The sequence below is a fragment of the Brachyistius frenatus genome, unplaced genomic scaffold, assembly GCF_029030835.1.
Source record: "Brachyistius frenatus isolate BFR_SWC_R1_liver_20210118 unplaced genomic scaffold, ASM2903083v1 Contig_15, whole genome shotgun sequence".
In the NCBI taxonomy this organism is placed as follows: Eukaryota; Metazoa; Chordata; class Actinopteri; family Embiotocidae; genus Brachyistius; species Brachyistius frenatus.
Window position 1 is genome coordinate 4,776,593 of NW_027210614.1, and position 25,066 is coordinate 4,801,658.

At 40.9% G+C, this 25,066-nt stretch overlaps 2 protein-coding genes across 5 annotated transcripts; both read right to left on the reverse strand.

The window, feature by feature from the left end:
* Positions 1 to 125: 125 nt before the first annotated feature.
* On the reverse strand, positions 126 to 21,601 carry rufy2 (RUN and FYVE domain containing 2). Of its 4 annotated transcripts, none has more exons than XM_069693697.1 (20): positions 21,187 to 21,601; positions 19,075 to 19,368; positions 15,456 to 15,629; positions 15,194 to 15,311; positions 13,909 to 14,010; positions 13,632 to 13,755; positions 11,595 to 11,659; positions 11,430 to 11,495; positions 10,879 to 10,948; positions 10,657 to 10,758; positions 10,322 to 10,438; positions 10,141 to 10,233; positions 9,250 to 9,324; positions 9,035 to 9,132; positions 4,622 to 4,741; positions 4,198 to 4,327; positions 3,990 to 4,084; positions 3,644 to 3,692; positions 3,354 to 3,434; positions 126 to 2,953 (listed from the first exon to the last, which is right to left on the reverse strand). In XM_069693697.1, exons 2-20 carry the CDS (start codon positions 19,148 to 19,150, stop codon positions 2,810 to 2,812), a joined length of 1,899 nt encoding a protein of 632 aa, XP_069549798.1. In that variant the 5' UTR covers positions 19,151 to 19,368; positions 21,187 to 21,601; the 3' UTR covers positions 126 to 2,809. The 4 variants fall into 4 exon arrangements, 3 of the variants coding, with proteins under 3 accessions (XP_069549798.1, XP_069549797.1, XP_069549799.1); XR_011310700.1 differs by lacking the exons at positions 19,075 to 19,368; positions 21,187 to 21,601 and adding an exon at positions 17,454 to 18,182 and having other exon boundaries at positions 134 to 1,287; positions 2,757 to 2,953; XM_069693696.1 differs by lacking the exons at positions 19,075 to 19,368; positions 21,187 to 21,601 and adding an exon at positions 17,454 to 18,182.
* Positions 21,602 to 22,452: 851 nt separating this feature from the next.
* Positions 22,453 to 24,810, reverse strand: LOC138617990 (transcription factor Adf-1-like). Its single transcript, XM_069693392.1, has 2 exons — positions 24,414 to 24,810; positions 22,453 to 23,610 (listed from the first exon to the last, which is right to left on the reverse strand). Exons 1-2 carry the CDS (start codon positions 24,750 to 24,752, stop codon positions 23,281 to 23,283), a joined length of 669 nt encoding a protein of 222 aa, XP_069549493.1. The 5' UTR covers positions 24,753 to 24,810; the 3' UTR covers positions 22,453 to 23,280.
* Positions 24,811 to 25,066: the final 256 nt, after the last annotated feature.

A 25,066-nucleotide genomic window follows, 5' to 3' on the forward strand; every position in this document is an offset into this window, starting at 1 on the left:
AAAAAGATAATATTTTAGCAGAAAGTCACCCAAAAATAGCTTTTGGGTGACTTTTAGGACAACAGGCGATAGCATGACTTTTGGGTCACTTTTTGGCCGCCACGCCCCGGGCACACCGATCAACAAAAACAATTTTGTTTAATTTTTTTATTACTTTTAATTCCAAACATGTTAAGAGTGCACAGAATGAAAATAATAATAAGAGTGCACAATTAGTGCTCGCGCCCTAATTAACCAATTTAAGATGGATACGGAAGAAGGACCCGACACTGATCACGTTGAGGACTTTCAATCAGCTACAGAAAAATGACAGTTAACAACAGGAATTATTCTGTAACTTGATTTAATCAAACTGCTACACAGTCAAGCAACCGACTGTTGGCAATAGAGTTAATATTAAACTGGCAGGATTTAGTAAGCTAAAGGGCCACAGTGATTATCAACATTATTTATATCCAACATATAGTCGTATCGACACTGTACAAGTCCCACCGAAAGCTGGGAGATTTACAAGAGCAATGCAGGACAAAAAAAAAAATCGGTCTGGGTTCAGTTCAGAAACATTTGCCGGTTGTACTTATTTTTAACAAGAAAAAACACCCGTTGAAATGAACATTGGCCTGTTTTCTCCTCATGGGAATGAATACTTCCAGTTGCTAAAAGGTTGTAAACATTGTAAGTACAAAACCAGAATGTAAAATGGAAGAAATGGAACGTGTTATAACCCGTCACTGAAGACTGTCCACGACTGTAATCAGATTTAGTTTGACAACACAAAACCGGTATTGATCTTGTTTATAAACATTTTTTTTTTAAAAGTTGTAGAATATCAAACGTTCCCTTTAAGGAAGAGAGCAGCAGTAAAACGATAACATCTCATCACAACCGACTTCAAGTGATCCGGTAAAGTTCAGACAAGTTCCCCGGACTTCTGCAAGTACAAATTAATGTGCATGAAACACAAAATCAAATATAAATACTCTCAAATAAATCTATATTGCAGACAATATTTGATTGACAAGTGCTCAAACATACTTTGTGGCTTAGTTGTCAGAAGTGTGTAAGACTCAAGTCTTCATAACCACCACTGACTAGTGAAGTGGTCATGCTGTGAGCTCCATCAGTGGTTCATGAACAAAAGAAGCAGTCAGACCGATGCCGACTGGAGTCACTCACCAGAGCTGCAGGGCTTACTTTGATTTTCTGATTTACAAAGTAATCCCTGCAGAGCTGACTACATGTGTTGCTCCTCTTGGTCCTTTAAAGCAGCATCCACTGCATTAGTGTCTACAACAAACAGTGAAATGTGCCTTTAATCTAGACTGTTGGCTTGGCTAGTATAGGCTAGTGTTGCTTTTTTTTTATTTATTTTTTTTATATATATTTCAGGCTTTTATTATCTCTACAGAAATCCTTGCTGTAGTAATGTAGGGTTTGTTTTGGCAACATGGAAAGTTGGTAATATTCACTGCATTTGAACGGGAACATATGGCACAACACCGTACGTTTACGGGTAACTAGTCCAGCCTAGTGTCAGCGGAGCCCAAACTGCTTGGAGCAGTAGATGTTCCTGAATTTAGTCTGAAGAGTGTCTGAGTGTGACTTGCTTCACAACGAGGACTGTGAGGGTACAGATCAGACCAGCAGGCCTTTTTCTGTCCGATTCATCTGCCTGAACAGACACAACATATATTAAAGTCGCTCCCGTCAACACAACTGCAATTAAAACAAAGGTGAGACCGGTTTGATTTTGTGGAACAATTCCGGTGTTCCCACAGCCACCTGCACAAAAATATATCCAGTTCATATTTCAGTGTAGTATCTGGTCAATCTGGAATTAACCTGTCGACCTGACTTCTTCTCTGGTGCCGGTGTAAACGCTGCATTAAGACTTTTTTGTGTTCACCTCAAAAAGAAGGGGTTTTGGAGTGAGACTCGACAACAAGGCCACCGTTCTGCATGTATGAAGGATATCAACTCATCAGTTTGGCTGCTCAGTCGGTGTGTGCAGTTTGAGGTTTGACACATGCGTTAAATAATGATGCAGTGCCGAGTAAAACTGGGGGTTTGTTTAAAAAAAACTGTCTGCATGTAGCTGCAGCAGCGCTCATTACAGTCGGTGCAGTTTCACTTACAGCTCTTTGGAAAGTTGTTCCTACTTTTGTGACTGAACTCCTCCTCAGCGTTACTAAATCCTGACCTGCTGATCATGTCTGTGCAGAGGAGAGACAGCAGCGCATCTCCTTGATACACTCACACCTGTTGTGCCTTTTAGAGCCGGTTCTTTTTCTTGGTTTTTAAGTGACCTTTAGTCAAACAGATCGATGAAAACGGCGATATTAAAAAAAAAAAAAAAGTTTACAGCTTTTTGACATCTTTGATTATCACCTCAACAGTCTGGTTGTTTGATTCAGCTGCACCCTGAAACACAAACTGTGCTGCAGACATTTGAATATGGTTCCTTCATTTTGTTTCATGAGTATATTTTGAGTAATGTGGCCTGATATCTACATTTACTGTAAACAAAAGGTTTCAACTGTAAAACTTACAGAAAATTCTTCCAAAGTCATCATCTGTTTTCAAGTCGGACATATTAACCACCTGCCTGCTCTGTGTCTGTTTACAAGAGAAGATGTTCATTCTATCTGCGAGGGACTTTTTCAAACTAAAAAAAAGACAAATGTACTGAATGTTCATGCACGTTGTCCACCCATAGCAGCATTGACAGTTGATACAAGTTGTGAGATGCATCTTACAGAGAGTTGACATTTCCGAGTCTGATGGTTTTCAAGCTGTCCTGGCAACTCTCTCACGTTGGATTGGAGGAGCATCGCTGGAGGAGGAGAGCATGGCAGGTGTCACAGACTCGGACTGGTTTGGGAGACGCCGGCAGAGGAAGCTCATTGTCCGAGCAGCTGTTACAGAAAATCTCCCCACAGTTCCTGCAGTGGTGCTGTGGACGGACGGACGGACAGAAGGAGACCAGAGAATCACCTGAATTGATGTTGGGTCTAGTGAGCTATTCATTTTCTGCCCGTTGAGAAATCAATTGGTAATTTCAGCACCACTTTCAGGTTAAAGCCACAAATGTCCTGTGGAGTTTCACAGCAAAGCGGTTGTTGCTGGAAAATACAACAAATTACTTGTTGTGCCCCTGATATATGTTTTTTTTTTGCAGGGAAGACTGCACATAAAATTGGTGTAAAACCAGAATCGAAAGGTAATGCAAATTGTTATTTGAAAAGGATGTGGCTCAACAACGATTCAGGAACTCACAAATGTTTTCTATTGTTGTTGTTTATGCAGATTGTCAATTGTAAATATCAGTTTTCTTATTATTTGTGAGGACAGACCTTTCGTCTTGAGATGGAGAACTCCTTCTCACACAGCTTGCAGTGACTGGCTTCTTTGTCCTTCAGCCAAACCTGGCCCCCCTGAAACAACACGACAACCCGCACATTATAAAATGGCAACAAAGTGTGGATCACTCATCCAAAAACAGCTTTGCTAAAATCGTTCATGGCTTGTGGAGCACTCAATCTTTTCTCTGTTAAGATGTTTAATCTTTATTGCTAAGATGTTAGCAATGAAAGATCAAAGTAGTATTTTTCTCTTATTTTTTTAAAGCTGTCTGCTACTTTACCTGAAGAGCTTTGTTGGCTTCTTTGATGTCTTCAATCTTCAGTTTAGATCTGATGACAGCGACAGTCACCCACAACATATCAATCTTCTTACTTAATCTTTACAAAACTGCAGATTTCACGAAGATAACGGAATTTTATAAGCTGAAATAATAATGAAAACAACAACAAAAACAGACTACCGGTACTTCAATATTATGTTATATTCTTTTCATGTCAAAGGGCTACGTTTCCTCCAAAAACCTCACTAAAAACATATTTTTTTATTCATTTTAAATCTAATTGAGCCTATACTTCATATCTTAAACTGAGAAACAGAAAGAACATTTGTAGTTACAGTTTACATACTCGCTGAGTTTGGAGCCAAGTTCTTCAAGAGCTTTTTCTTGGTCCTCACAGATGGTCTTCAGCTGAATGTTTTCATCCTGGAGACGGTGGAACTCCTGGAAAACCAACAAAACACAAACAACAGAGGACAAGCTTCAGATATAAATCACTCAATCAAAAATACAAAAGGGCATAATCACGTGATATGCTTCCTTCTCTCTCTACTTACCTTTTTTAGTCCGTTGATCTGCAGCGCCTCTGTGCTGAGCTGAGCCACTGTGTCTCTCTCTCTGTCCAGGTCATTTTGTAATGTCTGTCTCCACTCCCTCTCTATCTTTAGGTCTGTCTCCAGCTGCTGGCTACAGGTGCACCATAACCACACCGGCAACAGGAATAAAGATGACAAGACAGAGAAAGAATTATGTTGGAGCGCACCGATTTATTTATCTGATGTCTATTGAGCAATTAAGTGGAAACATTTGTAAATCAGATGCACTACTCCTAGCTTTGTGATTAGAGCTATAACAGACCAGCACTATCAGCACCGACAGCTAACTGAGCATGCTGCACTGCTTCTCTATGTGGCACATATCATGTAGGTGTGTGTGAGCGAGTCTACCGGTCAAGTCTGTCTTTGCAGGCGTTTTGCTTACAGTTGCTTTTCTCTGTGTTCGATCTGCCGCTGCAGGCTGTCGGCCTTGTTGGCAAAGTCAAACTTGAAGCGCCTGGTTCCCTCCTCGGCCGAAGTGCGATGCCTCTCTGCCTCCTGTAATCTGCACCATTATAACCAGGGACAAACTCAGGACCATGGAAGAGAAAAAACTGGGAGGAGGAGGGTGTGTAGAGGGAGAAAACAACAGAGGAACATGGGAGGGAGGATGGACGGTGAGGAGGGAGGTTAAGGACTTCTGGGGGTGAAGATGAAGGAGGTATGGATGAAGCTGAAGGGAGGTGCTGTCATTAGCACTGTTAGAACACCAGGAAATAAAACTCAAAAGGAGGAGAAAAAAAAAAAGGAGATTTGAACTGAAGGGGTTGAAAAGGGGTGATGACTTCAAAATATAGACGCACAATGAATCAATAAAATAATATGGGGAAGCACCTTATAGCAAATTAATGGCCAAGAGAAGGGGAGCTAAACGGCTGCAGTGTCTCAGAATGAACTGTCATTACCTTCTTTATGCACTGCCAGCTTTTCCAATATTATACAGGGAGGAAACCTATTTCACAAGTTTTTATTAAAGTTTTATATCTCGTTGAGCCATTTAAGATGAGAATAATCCCACAACACCCCGATATAGAGCAACTGTTGACTTAGAGATATTACTCCATAAATCGACACGAAAAAAAAAATGTACCATTGCACACATATCAACAGCAGGCCAAAAACTCAAACCACAGCCAGCACTTTCAAAACATCTAACTTTATTGATCACGGTGGTAAAAGACAGTTGTTGTAAGTTTTAAACAGCTGTACCGAGTGTTTATTCTACTACAAATCGAGAGCATTATGAACATGGAGTTAGAATAGGTAGAATGATTACTTCATGATATATCACAAAGGTCAATAAATATGCCAAAACGAACACAACAACGCAGTTCCCTTGACATAAGCTGCAGAGGTTTACAGCTGTGTGACTACAATTCTTTACACTTGGCTCAGGCTGTCTGATCTGCAAACACAACACACACTAATCGAGCTGAAGCAGCTGGTCCCACTGAGCTGCTTACAGCTAGAAAACTTTACCTTAGTTTTCACTTCAGGAGGCAGATATAGGAGGGTGAGATGAGACGAGCCGTGACCACAATCACTCCTTTTTTTTTTCTTTTTTTTTTAAAGGTATAGTGCACTAGATTTACTTTCCAACTTGTTATTCGAGTGTCCAAATCCTGAGTGTAAAATTGATCCTCTAAATAGTGCCTACAATTTTATCCTGCAATGTATGTACACTATTCTTTTTTGACAATGCCACCATGCGATTTCCAACATAACATTATAATGTCATGTCAGTGATGACACAAAATGGAGCAAAGATTTGTGTCGGAAATCAGAGTTTACTGCTCACCACTCGGTGTCTGTTAAACAAGGCTTGTGGTTGAATGAATGACTGACGTCGGACACAGTGTGGGTTATCAGCCAGTGAGAAGCAAGTCAGGAGGAGGTGCAACACATGCAGAGCAAACTGGCAACATTAAAAGCAGCAGGCTTCACAAACACACTCCTGTCTGACTAAACAATTGTAGTCACTGACTGTGGTGACATGCAGGCAGCGGCAGAGATTGTTTGGTCTAGCTTGTGTGAAGGTTTTTCATGTTACTGCACTTGCTTGCGGCCTAAACGGCGTCAGCTGCTGCACGATAAAAATAAAAAAACAGGAACCGTGGCGGACAGCTAAGACACAGAAGCAGTTATTGAAAGAGGTCAGCCGAGCCAACGTGGAGGGCCAACAAGAAAGTTATTTTGCTCCCAGGAGGGTAGTCTACATCCTTTGTGAGAGTAGCCGGAGGGATTTTAGGATGTCACTTATCATTATTCTAACAGAAAGCAGAAAGAAGGGTTGAGAGAAAAGATGCAGTCCGCAGAGACTCAGCTCTGTTACTGATTTCCCAGTGTTGCCAGGTAAAGCCACTCAGTAGTTGTGATATGAGCGTGAAAGCCCACTGCACTCAAACTCAATGCAATCAATAACAAAGAGCGTGTGATAACATCCGAGAGTCCAAACAATCAACTATCTTCCCGTCAGTGTTACTGCATATAAACTGACTGCTGGACACGGAGGGAATGTGCAGCAGAATCTTATTACACATGTGTCAGCACGCCTGAGCATGTGAGTGAATAAATACACGAGTGTAAGATTAATTCAAAATATTTCTTCAGTTTCTATTAAAAGTATAAGTGATGTAACATTTAGACCGTTCTCTGCACAGCTATACACGGCCGCAAAGTACACAAAATGAATAAAACTGTCGGGAATGTTAATTAACCGAAGACCATGAAACATGTTGCAATAATGTCTATGAATCCCAGCACCTAGCTGATGAAGATGTTTGAATAACTAAACCAAAAATGCAGGCCAGTTTCACCTGATTGTAAAACCATCTGAATATTTTGAGCAAAAAAAAAAAAAAAAAAAAAAACAGGAATGTGGTTTTAATTTAAGTCCATTTATTCATGTGACCATGTGCTCAGAAGGAGATGTCCTTGACTAGTTTGTACTGGTGCTCTGTGTCTGTGCTGGCACACTTAACAAATGACATAGCAAGCGTTCTGGTCTGACTGAGCAAATCCTTATCACTACACAGAGGAGCAGGGATTAAATCAGGGAAATAAATCAAACATGGAGGTTTCAAGGGAGCAAAAATGATGGATTGATGGATGGAATAAAGGAGGTGAACAGAAAGGAGGGAAGAAGGAGGAAGGAAAGAAAGAAAGTAAGGAAGAAAGGATGTCATTACATCAGTACTCTAAGTGGCCCCAGTTACACTGAACACTTTTTGTGAATGTTAACATCACAAACACGGCAGAAAGGCATTAAAACACAGAAATCTGATTTCAGGCTGCCGTGTTCACTCTGTAATCAGATTTCTACAGTCTGGATACGTTTCCTTTCATAGTAAGCGTGAGTAATGAGAAGAGTTTGGGAGGAGAAGCGGGGAAAGTGGATGTAGAAGAAAGATGAATACAACTACAGTAGAATTTTTTGGTAGTATTTTCAGGCTATGTCTGCTCAGATCTAAACTATGAACATGATTAATTTCGGCCGGGATGGCGAGCAACAACAACTACAATAGTCATCACTGTTTTGATCTGTGAAATAGACAACATGGGAGGTTTTTTCTCTCAGCTGGTAAATAACTTGATTTGATAATTTGATCACGACCTTCTTAACTTCTTCATTAGACACTTCAGCTAAAAAAAACAACCACAAAGCTCCCACTGAAAACAGCAAGTGTAACCGGGGTCTGTGTCCTGCAGCAGCAGCCTCCATAAACCTTTAGGGCAGCAAAAAACATTCACAACCAATCACAGATAGGATGGGACAGATTCAAAGCAATGGGAGAGAAGATGGGAGGGATGGACCGTGTTGACAGGGAGACGATACGGCGAGGAGGGATCATAAAGCATCAACGAACCATCGCACAGCTACATGATTACAAATATGGAGCACTTATACACAGAAGGACACAGTGCAATACTGACAGAGAGCTTACGGTTCCATGCATGGAAACATCTGCAGTGTATTGATAAATTAAGGATTGTAGGGTTTCCACAAGGACATTATTGAGTAAATACTGACATGTTGTCTGGTAATCAATTTATTTAGTCGGTGATGGCCCAGTGCTCGTCCCTGAAGGTTAACGCTGTATTTCATAGTAATGGACGGAAGAGGCTGATCTCTGCAATAAAACACTGCCGGAAACTCTGCTTTGGAGCAGGTTTTTTTTTCTTTATAAAAATTATATCTTTAAAGCAAATTCAAACAGATAACAACTCTGTCAAATGTAAGATTTGTATCTTGAATTTTGGCAATCAGAAAAAGCACCAGAATAAAACCTTAGAAATCTTCAGGGAGAAGAGAAGGGGAAACACATAAGAAAAAGGCCATGCATTTGAGTAAAGGTAAAAATCCAAAACATGGCAATTTAATGACAAAGTTTTGTGTTGAGGTATTTTTTTTGTTTGTCCAGTACAGGAAGAAAGAAACCACAGAGTACGGCACAAGGATTTCCACTTCCTAACCTGTTTCCTTGGGGAAACCCAACACCAGCGCTGAGGAAGAATTTGTCCATGTCCTCCCCAAGTTCTCTTCTGCTGGCTGCAAACTACATCTTAAGTTCCTTTAACAATTTTTTAAAATGTGTCAAAAGCATCAAACTTACTTTCCTAAAGGGACATGATGTATTTTCAGGGAGGTCAAAGATAAGACTCAAAGGTTTGAAGAGGTTCAGACATTTTGAGAGAGCAGCAGAGAACCTGGTTTAGACAATGTTGTGTACTGTGGAGGCTTATGGGACAAAGCGATTTGATTGGTGTGTGCCGGGCCTTTGCAGGCAGCGTATCTCACCTTTGCTCGAGCTGCTTCATGGTGGCAGTGATCTGATTGGTCTTCTCCTCCAGACGAATGATCATATCGTTCTTCTTCTTCATCTCCTCATCGGATGACTGAGAAATGAGAGTGACAGTTTTTCATAAGCAGCGGTGAGTAATGATGACAATATTTCTCCTTTATTTCTTTATCTTTTAGAGGATACAAGGATTAGTGTGTTTTTGGGTATATACCTGCATCTTCTGGTACATTTCTACATTGATGGTTTTGACCTCGTCCAGTTGATGTCTCAGGCCGATCAGTGTGTCCTGTTAGTCAAAAATCAAATGGTGATGATGTGTTCTGGGCAGGTGTTGGCTGTCATGTAACTGCTTCTGGTTTCCTACAGCAGTACCTTAAACTTAAGTGAATTGACTTAATGCTCTTCCTTCATTTTTTCATTCATTTGTTATTTATTCATTTATCACAGAGATTTCTTCAATGATTTATGTATGTATTTGTGCATATACTTATTCACTTTTTGAACAATTTCAACACTGTACAAGATTAAACCCAGCACCACCATACACACAAATAAGTAGTAGTCAGTTTCATAGTTGAGTCATATTTCTGTGCAATGTTCATATTCATAGCAAAAGATTGAGACACAATTAAATGTAAACAGGATAAACTGAATGTAAGAATGCATGGCACAAATGTTGGCATGGTAACGACCCTAATATCCTCCAGTTTGACATCTGATTCACCCCATGACATTTGGGATATTATAAATCCCAGCAGCCTCCTTACAAAGCTGTAAAGATGCTACTGCTACTGAACCTCAGCTTAGCCACAAACCTCAGCGGGTGGTGTTTGTGTTGCACAGTTCACATGTTGGTGGAGATGGGCCAGACAATGGCAGGGCTGCCAGAAATGTCTAAATATATCTAAAAAATAACTGATTCAGCAGCACCATTATTAACAACGCCCACAACCTGTACATTGTTTTGTGATTTTAATGAGTTGGTGCATTCACTAACAGTAACTGGAGTCTTGCAGCTTCCTGTCTGTCTTCTTTTAGCTGTTGATATTTTCAGTGATGAAAAAGGAAGAGGGAAGAAAAAAAAAGAGGAAAATATGCGAACCTGTTTTTCATGAATATCTTTCTCGAGAAGTTTCATGGCCAGCTCCATTTCCTGTTTCATCGACACCTGGACTACCAATTCGTTCTCCACATCCTGAAAATTGACAAAAATACATGTATTCTAATCTGTTGTTACATAAGAATCACATTTATCTTACACACACACACACACACAGTCTGACCTGTCTGAGCTGACACTCTTCTTTCAGCTGTCTTTGAGCCTCATTGTACATCTCATCCAAGCCCTGACGAGACTGTTTGTACGTGTCTCTCTCCACTGACACGTCACCTTGTGTTACCTGGACAATATCAGCAACAGGAAGAACATATTAGCCGTGCTGTTCATCATTTTTATCAGTTTCTGGTAAGAGCTGGCAATAAGCAGTGGAATATTAAAGGATAGATCTACATTTGGATTCAGCTTTCACTGCAGTTAAAAACAAACCTAAAAATAAATCCATTCATATTTCTTTGTTTTGAAACAGCAATACAGTTTTGTTAATTTGTGACTGTGTACCTCTAAATGTTGTTGCGCCTTCACCAGAATTAGGCCGTTTTCACTCCTCAGCTGCTGGTTTTCTTCCTGCAGTTTGATGATGTTGTTCTTGGCTATGGCTAACTGCAGACACAAACACACGTGGAGACAAACACAAAATTTGACAATAACAAAGGCCGTTCAGTCGGGGTGTGAACATAAATTCTGAGGATTAAGTTCAGATATTTTGACTGTGGGTCTCACCTCCTCTATGAGTTTAGAGTTGGACTTCTCCAGGGAGTCGACCCTGCCCTGAAGACCATGAACTGTGGAGCTGCAGAACAAAAAATGATAACTGACCTGGGGCCTCATTTATAAAATATTGCGTGGCATCCATACTAAAAGTGTACGTGCGCACAAAAGCCGAAAGCCAAAAAATATTCCCATTTATAAAACCGTGCGCGATATAAATGCGGTGAAAAGGAACGTGTTGGAGTGACAATAATATAATCAGCGCAATTAAATGTGAGACATAGATTTGCTTCTATCATTTACAGTTCAAAGTTGCTTATGGAGTAATTATAGGTCACGAGCAACAATGCTGGTTATAACGTTATTGATAAAGTGGACCCGTGTTTTTTGGTCCCGCTATCATTCATTTTGTCTCACTTTTCAGTTCAATGCAAAATGCTAACCTCTAAAATTCAGTTTGTAGTCACACAGATTTCTAACTCCACAACAGCATGAACTCCTGAAACTCATTGGAAAACCCCGCAGACAGGACAGCACAGCATCCAATATAAAACATGTCTTACTTAAGCTGTCGGTTCAGTTCCTCTACATAGTTCTTCTGATCCAAGATGGATGCTATCTGGCTATTCCTGTTGTCATGGAAACAAGAAATAAAACACAGTTCTGCATCACATTTGGAGAAAGAAACCAGCTGTACAAAACAGCGGTGAGATGATGGAAGACCTTACCTCTCCTCACTCCTGTAATCATCAATATCATTCTTCAAATACATGGAGAAGTCGATCACCCCGACCTCAAACAAGAAAAATGAAGGAGCCAATATCACTCAAAAGTAGCAATGGTTGCACAACCACAGATTTAAATAAATTAGTCATCATGACTTAAGTTATTGCACTCCATTAGATAATTTGCAAGAATTAAGGTCATTTATAATTATGTTGTTAATTATGTGCACAAATTAAAACTAACACCAAAAAAAAAACATAAAGCGTATAACTCCTGTCTATTGTTACATGCGTCTGCAATTACTAATCGCACACATTTAACTGTCAACCCCACATATGCATCATAGCCACCAGTTCACCATGGAGTTGGTAAAGTGGTCAGCAGGGGAAGAATCGAAAAAGAATAGTCAATTAGCTGATCACCAGAAAGATAATCAAGGAATATTGTTTCAGTCATTTTTTTTACCCCCAAAAATAATACAAAATAATCTCTGGTTCCAGCTTTTCAAATGTGAGGATTTTCATCTTTCCTCTGTAGTTGTAAACAGAGTATCTTTGGTTTTTCAACTTAAGTCATTTAAAGACCTCGGCTCTGAGAAGTTGCGCTGGGTATTGCTTGGCTATCTTTTGACTATTCATAGTTAAACAAGCAAAAACATATTGGCCAGATTAATTGGTAATAAAAAAATAATCATTAGTTGCAGCCCCCAAAAGGTAGCAGCCGAAAATAATTGCTAATTCCTAATTTCTTCACCTACATCCCTACACAAGAATCCTAAAAGTGTTTGGTAGAATTGTTTCTTGTTACCTCTGTAAATTTGATCATTTTGGATTTAGAGGTGGTATCAGGCCTCATTTACACCCGTCTGTCTGTCTGTCTGTCTTCTTCTCTGTGTAATGGCTCATCCAACTGATACCATCATTCAGTCAAGTGGAAACACAAGCTACGCACGGTGTTTGCGTTGGAGGATAAATGTGTTTGTACAAAGTCTCTACCCCCCATGGAGTGGAGATATGACAACACAGTCTCAGCTCTCCGTCTGCCCATTGCCAAGATACAATTATTTAACAGAACACAGTAGATAAACCGAAACAGGTCAGGGGTCGAGCAGGTACAAGTGGAGTAACATTCTTTGTGCCAGCCGAAAAATAGATTCAATCATAGTGAGAACAGGACGGTAGTGGAGAACAATGTATACCAGTTGTGCAACATCAGATCTTTTACAGCCAGATAACACACCCAGAGCTAGACAATATTTTAATGAATAGTGTAAATGTGTTTTCTCTGGTTAAATTGTCGACAATGCAGGAATACTACCACTCCACCCAGCTGAATCTCTGCTAAGGTGCTGGAATCACCTCCCTCAGAAGAACACTTGTTCTTACACTTGTGTGTAATAAGCTGAGGCGGGCCAACGTTAAGACAGGTTTAAAACAGACTTTTCTGGGGATGGGAAATATCCATGTGGCAACTGTGCTCAATGCAACAACACATGGAAAACTTTACACATCCAAGATTGGGCAGAAGTTTTCCTGTCAAGGGTTCTATCTCATGCAGCACAAAGTGATATATATTCTAATGTACCTGAGGATGTTTCTTTTCTTCATGTTTATTATAGAACTTTTGGATCTATGTTTCATGACTGATATCCTTGTATAGCGCGTTGTAGTATTGTTGCTCTATCCTTTGGAGATACTTGTTTTCTTAAAGGGCTTGGGGTCTCTGATTTATGATGCTTCAAGCCCGATTCCTCTCAAAGCCCCATTTACTGTGCTATGAAAAACAATATATATGAATGGTACCATTCAGAGATGCTTCTTGGTTGTATAACTTTGTTCTGTACCCACCCTAATTGTGTATTCCTCAACAAATATGGCTTCCAATGAAACTACAATTTCCAAGAGGTGGAGCTTCAGGGTGTGCACGGTGTACAGCAGACTGCCAGAAAATACCACATATGTTCTGATGAAGATCTGACTTGGAACGTAGCTACGTTGTTTAGTCAAACTGTCAGAATAGTGTTTCACAACAGTGTTCACCTGTGAGTCCAGGTCCTCGCCTTTGACACACAGGTTCGCATCAATGACGTTCAGGCCCACCAGCAGGCCCACGATCACGGCTCCCTCTTCCTCCAGCATCAGTGCTGAATTCTCATAGAAATCACTGAGGAGGAGGAGACAACAGATTCTCACACTCCATTGTCTCCTTCATCCTTAACAGCCCGAGCTGTCAATCGAGAGTGTATATTTGTGGGTTTTTGCAACAAAAGCTTTGCAGTCAAAATATAACAATTCCTAATATTCTCTGGGGGCGTACCTGAGCAGGTCTTTTCTGGTGATGAGGAGTCGCAGGTAGTCGGCCAGCCGCTTCTGCATGAGAGCCAGACGCAACCATGCTCTGGCTCTCCCTAACGGAGTCCTGGAGAACACGCAGCAGTGATAGCGTCATATTTCAACGAGGTTCTGAGGGTCTTTGTGTGGCTGCAAAAATTTAGTATTTCATGTCTAACAAAAACAAAACAAAAAAAAGCTTCTAGATTTTATTCATCATATATTTTTACATTTTTTTATTTTTATTTTATATGTACTGTATTAATCCCTGAGGGGAATTTTTTTCGGCTACAGCAGCATTTGTGTAAATATTTTTTCCCTTATTTGCATATTAGTGAAATCTCTTGAACGCTGTGTGGGATCGTGTACACTATTAACCGTTCCTTTCTTTAATGTTTCATTGAGTCTGTTTCTGAGCATCCAAAACTCTTTTTTACTGCAAGCACAGTTTGCGTTTCCTTGTACAGTATCTAACATTTAGGTCTGCAATTAGTGTGGCTAAAATCCTGCTTAGTCACATAGCTGTTGGTCTGACTCAGCACCAGCAAAGGAAATGGACTCAGTCCTCCATCTGAAACAACACGACTGTTCCTCATTTTGCCGGCTCAGACAAAACGTGGATGTTTCTCACTTGAATCCCTGCCTGGAGGGTCTGTGAGTTTATGACTGATATTTGGGTGGAGTTAAAAGCAATAAGGCAATCATGTGAGGTTTAGCAGGACCCTGATTACTTCAGCCACAAGAGGACTCTACTTCCATATTACTGCAGGATGCACCACCAGAGTTTTGGATCATTCTTATTTGGCACTATCAACACTCAAATGTTTTCTTATGCATCAGTTAAAATAAAAAACTTTTTAAATAAAATAAAAAGGTCACAAGAACACCACTTCAACAATCTGCCTGACACTGGCAATAAACATACTACTGCACCATTACTGACTATTCTTAGTTACCAATTACCTAAAACTAAAACTTTGTTGTTGTTGTTTTTTTACATCTAACTGCTGGATGCAGTAGGAGGTCTTTAAAAAATGTATCTGTACAAAAGAATAACAGAAATAGTTAGCATACAGAAGTTGGACAGCAGGGAGAGGAAAGGTGAAGTGAAAGTAAATAACACTCAGGTACTTCCCTGATGTGGCTGAGGTTACAGTTTCATGTTACTCCTGTCTGTGAGCGTGTGGCTGTTGTAGTTCACGTTCCTCTACCAGGATGTTAGGTCAGATCGTATGAGATCAAACGTGTATGTACATACAAGTAGTTCTTACTTAAGTCCAGGCAGGTCTCTGACAGACGCCGAGATCTCTGCTGCTTCAGGACACAGTTTCTCCACCAGCTCCAGGGGACCCCACAGAGACTTGTTAAAGCCGAGAAAGGACTTCTTCACTGCAGAATGAGAGACTTTTTAGACAAACGCACACAAGCATATGGAAATCTGCAAATAGCATCTTTTATGACGGGCAAAATCTAATTACCCAGCCTACACATAAAGTTAAGGGGTAGCAGATGTAACTGAAACAGTTTTCTTACCTCTGAGCCCATGTTTGAGGCAGTGCTCCATGACCACAAAGAACTGCTGAAGAGGCGGGTAGTCCAAGTCCAATGTTCGTCCGAAGCTCAGAGCCGACTCGATCAGCCCTTTGATACTCAGCTTGGCCATGTTCAGCAGGTTGGCTCGCTCCATGGCCATGGGGTCTCGCAAGGCTGCAGGACAAAACAATTCAAGTGGGCTTAAAATACCATCGACAGGATACATTTTATTGAGCAGAAATGAAAACTGAGTCAATCACATTTTTCAAATCAGTGGTTGCATGCAGACAGTCCATGGGCTGCATGATAACAAAAATACATATCTTAAGAATGAAGAAAACAGCATAAAGAATTTAGATAGAAATTAAAGATGAGTCCTGTCACAGAACTGAGAGCAACAGTAAATAACCATATCCAATCTAGTCATTAAACCTTACAAGGACTGGTTATGTTTCTAACAACTGAGTCAGCAAGGTAATGTGTTACAACTGGTCATTATCACAAAGATGTTTACCATAGGGAGGCACAATGCATACTTGGGTTTGTATTTCAGGTGAGTGCAGTAAAAAAGACAAATAGATAACATGGAACAAGAGACCACCCTAACATGTGAGCAAAAATAAAAGGACTCTTCCAAACCTGGAAATGATTCATTGGTTTGGTAATAATTAATTTGACCGTCCATTTTTCAACTGTGTCCTGTCTCTTCCATTCTGCAGCTTCCATTGTAGAAAATATGAGAGACTGTCACCTTCCACATGCGTTTTCATGCTCTACACGTGGACCTCTGGGTTAATATGTAGCCAGACAGAACAGGACAGAGCAATATAATGTCGGGTGAAAACAAACTGAGATGCAGCACAGCAATATAAAAGAGCTTTAACTGCCTTGAGGCAGAGAAACTAGCAAATCAACAAATAACTTCTTGGGAGATGCATGACTTTTAGCAGCCCTCGAGGCAGAGGCTGTGACGATACTGAGGAAAAAAAACAGGAACTTTTGGAAGAGCTGTATCACCATGTGACTCCTGCTACACGCTGGTGGTAAAAAAGCTACAAGATTAAAGCATCTGGATCCTTACAGCTGTAACAGTGATTTAAAATATTGCATGACATTTAAAATTGTCGTCAAACATCTCTTGTCTCATCAGTTTCCCATGAGACATTTCCATTTTCAAACTGCACGGTTTGCTTGACTAACAGTCCCAAAAACAAAAGACAAATGTCTTCACAATGACATAAAAGAGATAAAAGCAGCAAATCCTCACATCTGAGTAGCTGGAACCTGCAGAGGTTTGGCATGTTAATTATCAAACTAACTGGCCGTTATATTTCAGTTGATCCAAGTTATTTTTGTTTCAGGCCTAATTCAAATGCAAGTGTGTGATGTTTGAGGTGCTACTGACAAAGAGGAACATAGCTGAGTTCCTTCAAACACTACAGATTCTGACTTTGTAGGATCATGAACAATAAGGTGACAACATTTAAGGGTGCTCAAAAAAAATAAAAATAATAATAATAAGCACGACAACCCCCAGGGAACTCAAGAAGGGACATATTTGTTTTCCATTTGCATCAGTGCAGCATGTGATGCTTCAGGCAGACAGCTGCTCAGCTACTGTATCACTGCTAACAGTCCCAGATGAGGATGCACCATCAGAGCATGAGAGCTGAAGGCATGTATGAAAAATCAATTGGTCTCTCTCACACTCACACACACACACACACACACACACACACACACACACACACACACACACACACACAGAGAGAGAGAGAGAGAGAAAGGGAGAGACAGGAGGAGAGATGAGGAGGTTTGTCAAACCCGGCTGGATCTATTCATTTTGCTCCAGTTAGTGTCTGATTGAATGATTGTTTGTGAACCTCTTAGAAAGACTAAATCACGTCTCCAAACCAGCCCCTGGATCCCTTACTGGGTGTGATCAGCTGTGACTATGAACCAGGGCCCCTCCACACCCTCATGCTGATCATACTCTACCTTGCGCGGCCCAGTCCCCCGGCAGAGACGTCCTGTGCTCCGACACTTTGGGCAGGACGTGAATGCTCCCTGAAATAGTCTCGGACGCTTTCCTGGCCAAAGCGAAGATAGGAGCCTGCCATCGGCCGTCTCCTCCACCTCCTCCTCCACCTCCACCTCTAACTGCACTGCTACTGTTAGCCTTATCCGCAGCGCCAGATTTCTCCTCCTGCATCCTCAATATCCCAAACACATGAGCTTTCTCCTTGCTGCTGTCCGCTTCAGAGAGAGCCAGGTCGTGCTCCGGGGGCGATGCCATGTCCAAACGCGTCCGGAGTGATTGTAGCTCGCCGTGTCGCTCGGTGCCAAATCAGACAGATTCAGACGGCTTGCTAACTGTTAGCGCGTTAGCTTTGTTTTCACAATTCACCGGGCGACCATTACGACGATTGCAGCTTTAAAAAAAAAAAAAAAAAAAAAATACCTGCGATACCTCCGGCCAAAACAATCACAGGTAGCACAAACCAAACCGCCGTGTCGTTACCGGGATGTAAACCAGTCAACTAGGCGTCGTCTCGCTGCATGGTGAACTGCAGCATCGGCGGCGACAGCGCGGAGAGCCGCTGCTCGGCAAACGTGTCTTTCCCGTGCATCGTGCTGGTTGTGTATATTTGTTTACAGCCAGCAGACCTCACCGACAGTTGGCGTCTCCCCGGTCCCGCTGCACCCTGCGGAGGGGCGGCGTCGGAAGGGCTCACGAGACACACAAAAGGCGGCACTACGTAATGATTTCAGCAGCGGCTCTGGAGGCAGCCTGCCGCCCCCTGCTGCTGGACGTGGGGACTGCAGGGCGGTCTGCAGGTGGAGGGTGCACAGCCCAGACAGCTGTTTTCAGATTTGATATCAAGAAAGATCAGCCCAATGTTTACTGTTACAGTCACCACTTAGCTCATTGAGGCTGGTCATGTTTCTTCAGTGGTGGAAGGAAGTACAACTATATTTACTTATCACATTTACCTCCATGTTAAAGGATTTTTAGTGTTTTGGTACTTAAATATTTTAACTCTATACTACTTTACACTTCAAACTCAGAAGGAAATATTGTAATTTTTACTCTGCTACATGATTTTGACAGTTATTGTTCCTATATATAATAAAATTATAATATAATATAAAATTAATAATTTTATAAATATAATTTATATATATAAAATAACCCATTATTATTGGGTAACCTACCAATCGTTATGTAGGCATGAGTAAAATAGTTAAAAAGGAGTTACAACCAGCTACAAAGTAAAAAAAAATACTACTTTCACATTAATACAGTAATAATGATTCAATAATATAATTGTGTTACACTCACAGTGTGTATTTTCTATATTTTTACTCTTTAGGAACATATAAAGGGTATATAGACATGTATGGACTTTGTAACAATATCAATAACTTATGAAGGCTTTTTTGTGGTGAAGTTAGCTGCCCTAAATTATTTATTTAATCTTGTTGAGCTTAACTTGTTTTAGTGCAGTGATAACAAGGTTATGGCACTATTCTTTGAGACACTTCAGGGCAATAATATGAGACCAGGATGCAGTAGGAGTTCATTATATATCATTATATAATTGAATTTCCATCATACCTTGGCTGTAGGCTAACCGCTCCATACTCTCACTGTGAGTGATGCCCCAACGGTGGAGACTCTGAGGGGAGTACATGATGGGTGGGTCTCTTGTCTGTCCACTGTCTTGTTACAAAGGAGATAGTGAGTCCCTGAGTCTTGATGTGTCCGGCTCTGGTCTGGTTTCTGTTGGGTCTGTGCCACTTTTCTTGGGTTTCCTTAACTGTGGTGGACTAATATGGTGTGTTCTAGTTCGGTCAGGTTTGGTCCCAGTCCCAGGATGTGCCGGGCTTCTGCTGAGCTGAACAGGGACGCCTGGGGCAGAACACACAGTAAAGACAGTAAAGAAGGAGACAGTCTTAAAAAGACATTGCAGAGGAGTTTTCATCAGCAGCAAACTACTCCAGGGATTCAGATTTTTGACCTAAAGTAAGATATGGCCCCACCTCTTTGCTTGTTTAAAAGACTAAAACATATCTGGTGAGGCAACATCCAGGAATGTTGTGATATAGACACGTTATAAATCAGGCGAGGCTGAAACTAGCTGTTTACTTAGCTAACCTGGTCCCAGACCACTAAGGAGTTTACCCACATCTCCAGTTTGGTCTTTTGTTCTATTAAAATAGAACAATGATTGAAATTCAACAAAGTGACTACAAGTTTGATTATCAGGCAGCAAAGTTTCCTCAAAATGTTCTCTGTAATAGAGACCATTGTGTCTCTACATCCTGTCGCTGAGCCACACAAACATCACTTACATAAACACACCTTTCAGAGATAATAAATGTTTCTCCCCTCGTAAATTATTTATTTATTTATTTTAAATCCTATCCTGATTTCATGTGAAAATAGCACAGACCAAGCAAAAATCAACAGGAGCTTTACCTTGTTTTCAGTTATAAGGAATGCATGCAGTGGGCCTCCACCTCAACATAGGATGGATGTAAAAGTCTCCCACCACAACAACAGCACAATGCTAGATCCATTACAAATGTAATGTCTAAAAGGCTACAGTAAACTCTATTAGAAAGAGCACTGTTTGTCTTCCTCTTGTGTGGTTTCCTCTTGTTCTTGTTCTCTCTCTCTCTAATAGCTCAGGGCTGACCAGGAGTCATATGACCAGTTTCGTGCAGATATGTGCACTCCTTAGCTGTTTGTCCACTGCGTGTTAATTCTCTGAATGTCCGTCTGCAGAGAAAACAAGATTCAGGCCGCTGCTGCCTGACTTGCTGTTGATGTCCGTGGGTTTTGTTTTCTTGTTTTCTTTCTCTGTTGATTGTCTTGTCTGCATCACAATTATTTTATCTGTATTCATGTCTATGTCATCTGACTGTTTGACTTGTTTTCTTTCTACTCATCTACCTGTTTTGTTACCTACCATAACATGTAGAGCCATTTTTCATCTTAGTCTTTCAGCAAAAAGACAACACATTTCCAACCTGTTTGTCTGTATCTATACCTTCAAAAATGTGCCACATCTGTAATTGCAACAAACAACTACGTGTCATCATTTGAGCTTAAATACATTTGCATTTTGAATCATACATATTGTATATGCATCCTAGAGATAAGTTAATCGCTGATTCATGTTTCCATGTCTCTCGTCCCTCCTTCCACCTTCCTCCCCCCACTCTCCCTTCATCACTGAACCACACCTAAACATACTCACTACTGAACACTACTTCCAGGGTGGTATGTGTTTGTACCATATGAATATCTTAATCATTGCAAGGAACATGCCCTTCCACACTAAAGGGAGCTGAAACAACCAATCAGTATTTGTCACTGGTAGCTCTTTCCACCAATAGCAGGATGATGCTGTTTCATCGTAGTAGCAAGCCTTTCATTGTGCAGCAATGCTGCAGTTGGAGTTGTGCTATGCTCACAGGCTCTGACACAGTGATTTGGTATCATTATTTGGATTAACAAAGAACAGGACTAATTATCAGGAGTGATGATGTGGACATTTTACATAGTACAAAAATACATATGGTTAAAGCAGTGTCATAACAACATGTATACAAACTACTGTGTTATGGCTACAATTATGCCAATTATATGTCTGACACCACCATTCTTAATGTGTTATAATTACTTAAAGGTGCATGTTAGTGTGAAATTATTGCGTCTCACCTCTGTAGGAATAGGTATAGTGATGATCCTTGGTTATGCAGCTTGTCAGCAATCTGTAGTCTGCTCCAAAACAAGGCAAGTCTCTGCTTTGGTCTTGTATGTGGACTTCCAGCCGAGGACTCTGTGCGAACTGGGCAGGATGGCTTTAATGTTCAGCAAAGCTTTAGTGTATCAATCCAGCTGTAGCAGCGAAAGGCAGCGATTAGCAGCTCCCGGATGTCCCTTGATAAACACATCATCAGCACTATCTATACATCTATCTATATAGCTATACATCTATCTATCTATTTATCTAGGATACATCTATCCTAATGCTGCAGAACTGCAATATCAACATGCCTGTCTGTAGTTCAGGAGCAGGAAGCCGGTACATGCTCTGGGGATATCACGGACAGAAACCACAACCATCACCCCACAAAGCACCCAATGACAACAGAGCAGGCAGGCTAGGAGTGGAGAGGGGAGGGGTATGGGAGTAAAGGCAAAGACAGGAGAGAGGGGAGAGGAGGGAGAGGAGGGAGGAGGCTTGAAGGGGGATAAGTACAGAGAGAGGCGGAGAGAGAGGACAGAAAAACACACAACAGGAAGAGGGTTAAAGGAAGGGAGGCTCTTACTTGTACTCATACACACAACCACAGATTAACTTAATATGAAAAAAATATGAAAGAAATGCATAAAGATATGAATGAAAACATACCAGTTTGTGAATAGTGATTTCTGAAAGCAGAACACATGAGAGGAGGGCCAAAACTGTTACTATCCAATCAGGGCTCAGATGGAGAAGGAGGACCTCGCTGAAGCAGCAAAGCGATTGGCTTCGTTTGGACGTGAATGACTTTGCAGCACAGAATGAAACGCTATCGCTGCAGCCGGAAAGAGCTTTCTGGGAAATATAAGAAGCTGACTACTTTTCTAGAAAGCAGTTTACAGAATGAGCAGAGAGACGAACGATGTTTGTATATACACATGCATGAAAGAGAACACCAATATTTAAAGGCCCAATCATGGTTTTGTTTTTGTCATAGAACATATACGTATACAGTCCATTTATGTGTTTTATACTTGAGGAGTTAGAGTAAAAAAAAATATTTTTTTTAAAATTGAAAATAGATTCCTGTTATTTTCTGTTTTTCTGTTGGAGACCGAGCTGGCGGACAAAAGAGTCTCAGGTAGCCACGTCTCATTCTAGTCTTGAACATTACTGTCATGCAATGGGACTAGCAAAAATAATTGGAGGCAAATGCTGTATTTGACAAGCAAGACATTATTTATTTATAAAATATATACAGTAGAAATTACTCCTTTCAGAAAGATAAAAATTTTATGTACAGACAGAGACCTCTGTCTAATCTACAAAAATATTTGAAATCAATCAGGCAGCGATGGCGAGCAGAAATATTTTGGGACTATTTGGTTGGAATTCACAATCTTTAAAGAAGGACTTGGCAACCGTAAGTTAAGGTGCAGAAAGATCAATTAGAGACTACATTTTTGTAAAAAAAAAAAAAAAAAGAAATGTCTTCATATGCACTGGTAACATTTAGTGTAGCTGTTGTGACAGAGTTTCATACCCACCTCAAAAAATACAACTTGGTTTGACAACACCGAGAGCCCACTTCAGGTCAAGTTTAACGATAAGCAATATGGATCCAAACAGGAGTTTTGCAACAAACTCCACCCCATACGACCACATAAAGGTTTGTTCCATTTCCCTTTCACATTTGTGAATTTTATAAAAGAGGGACTTATTATAAGGCAGTTGTACTGTATTGGATTCCAACTGATTTTTACTGCACATGTACCAAATTAACAACTGTTTACTGAAGTATTATAAATAGTAACAAAGAATGGTCTCTGTCACCTACATTCAAAATTAAAGACACTTGTGTTCAAACCCAGTGACAAAGCTCTTGATATATGTTCAACTACTAAGATCTATATTTTGATATATTTCACCAGCAGTAGTGATCCAAAAATAAATATTAAGTTATAATGGTTACAAATCAACATTTACAAGATGGATGCTTGAGGACCATTGTCAATATGGCATGACGACTCCTGCCACATACCACTGTTTTCTGCCTTTTGAGCTCTTCAGTCCTCAAACTCGGCAGCATAAAGCACTTGCTGGAACTTCATCCGCACCTCCATCCTCTTTTTAATGGTGAGCCTCTTCAGTGAGGGCAGAAGACTAAGCAGAAACAGTTCATCTTCATCTCTGAGGTTGGTAAGGGCATCTACAGAACGTATGTCAGTTTCTGTGGTTGTTTGCCTTTTGCGTTTAAGAGAGACTAACATATCCTGATGGTTGGTTGGACAGGACTCCGTAAGAGAGAAACTAGTACTAACGACTGGCAGTGAACCGTGATGCAACTTCTCCTCTTTATCTCGCTCTTTCTCCACTTCATCTGCTCTCCTAGCTGCCTGTGTGACATGGAAACAGCATATTGGCTGTTTAAAACAGACAACAACAACACACTGATAACAAGCTTCAATTTCTTGGGCGACCACAGCCAAAAACATCAAAGTCCCTCATAGGACTGTTTTATATTGTTTAAAATGATATGCAATACATGTATTGTGAAGAAGTGTGTGGGATTCAGAAGGCTCTCTTTTGAACCAGTTTTTGATTTGTCCATCCTGAACTACTGTTGAAACATGGCAGTGCAATACGGAGGACATCGTGGAAGAGGACCATGCAGATAGGAAGAGCTCATTGTAAGGTAGTGAAAACACACAAAAATTGCGTCTATTGTTATTCTCCTGGTAAACCCTCCTATATCCTAAACACTCCGCACTTTTCAGTTTTGACATCCTAGAATATCTCATTCAGCCTCAAAAATCCCGTATCTGTGACGTTGCAATAATTCACATCTGATCTTGTGGGTTTTGAAGTTTACCTGCGCGCCACCAACTGCTTATATTTTGAAAAACGAAGGGCGGATATTGTGAGAGGCAGCTGTCAGTAATGACGGGACTGGATATTTTCATTCATTTAGTTTGCAAAAAAAAAAAAAACACATAGTTGCTGATATGTCGTTGTGTATATATCGTTGGCAAGGAGAAGAGCTCACTATACCGGGAGAGTCATTCCCTTGTAACAGTTAGATAAATGGCACTGGCTGTGTTTCCATCAGCTTCACTGGGGGGGGAACTGTTAGCTGATAACTGTTGAGCTCATGTTAATATAAAATACATATAACTTCATGACAGACCGAGACACGCACCTCCTGGAGGTCCCCCATGACCCTCTCTACTCTGGGCTTGACATGGGCGCTGAGCCAGGCCATCTGGTTGAACAGAACCGGCACATGCCTCTCCACCGGGTCCTCGTAGTCCAGCAGGGAGAGCTTTCTGGTGACCACTCGCTTCTTCGCTTTGCAGAACTTGTCGCGTAGATTTTTCCATTTAAGCTTCACTTCTTCCTCCGGCTTTCCCATCGCGTCGGCGATTTCTTTCCACGACAGATGCCCTTTCATGTTGTCTTTGTAGTCCCGTCGCGACTGGTCGTACAGATTCGGGTGTTCGCGTATCAAGTCGGCCAGCTTCTTCTCCAGGGTGTTCATTTTGATTTCTGTCGACTTCACCGCGAAGTCCCGTCGTCGGCAGACAACGACCTGTGTTCGTTTCTCTCGGCGGGGCGGAAGTACGAAGCTTCACACATTCAAAATAAAAGTTGAATAAATGATCACACTCTGGAAATGGGAATGGGAATTAAATGGTATGCCTATTTCGCATTTTGTTGTTTTAGTTCACAATAGTTGCTTCTATATCAAGCAGCAGCAGCTGCACGTGGATTCAGACAGAAAACAAACAGTGAAAATATTAGGTGTGCAGTAGCAGCGCTGTAACATGGACATGGTGGTACTAATACTACAGT

Bases quoted from the DNA above. Each gene is read 5' to 3' on its own strand.
- LOC138617990 (XM_069693392.1), bottom strand. From the start codon at position 24,752: ATGAACACCCTGGAGAAGAAGCTGGCCGACTTGATACGCGAACACCCG. The intron at 23,611-24,413 runs GTGCGTGTCTCG...CATGTCACACAG, and splicing joins TCATGGGGGACCTCCAGGAG to GCAGCTAGGAGAGCAGATGA.
- rufy2 (XM_069693696.1), bottom strand. From the start codon at position 17,751: ATGGCATCGCCCCCGGAGCACGACCTGGCTCTCTCTGAAGCGGACAGC. The intron at 11,660-13,631 runs GTGAACACTGTT...TTCTTGTTTGAG, and splicing joins GCGAGGACCTGGACTCACAG to GTCGGGGTGATCGACTTCTC. The intron at 2,954-3,353 runs GTCTGTCCTCAC...GTCCGTCCACAG, and splicing joins TCTCCATCTCAAGACGAAAG to CACCACTGCAGGAACTGTGG.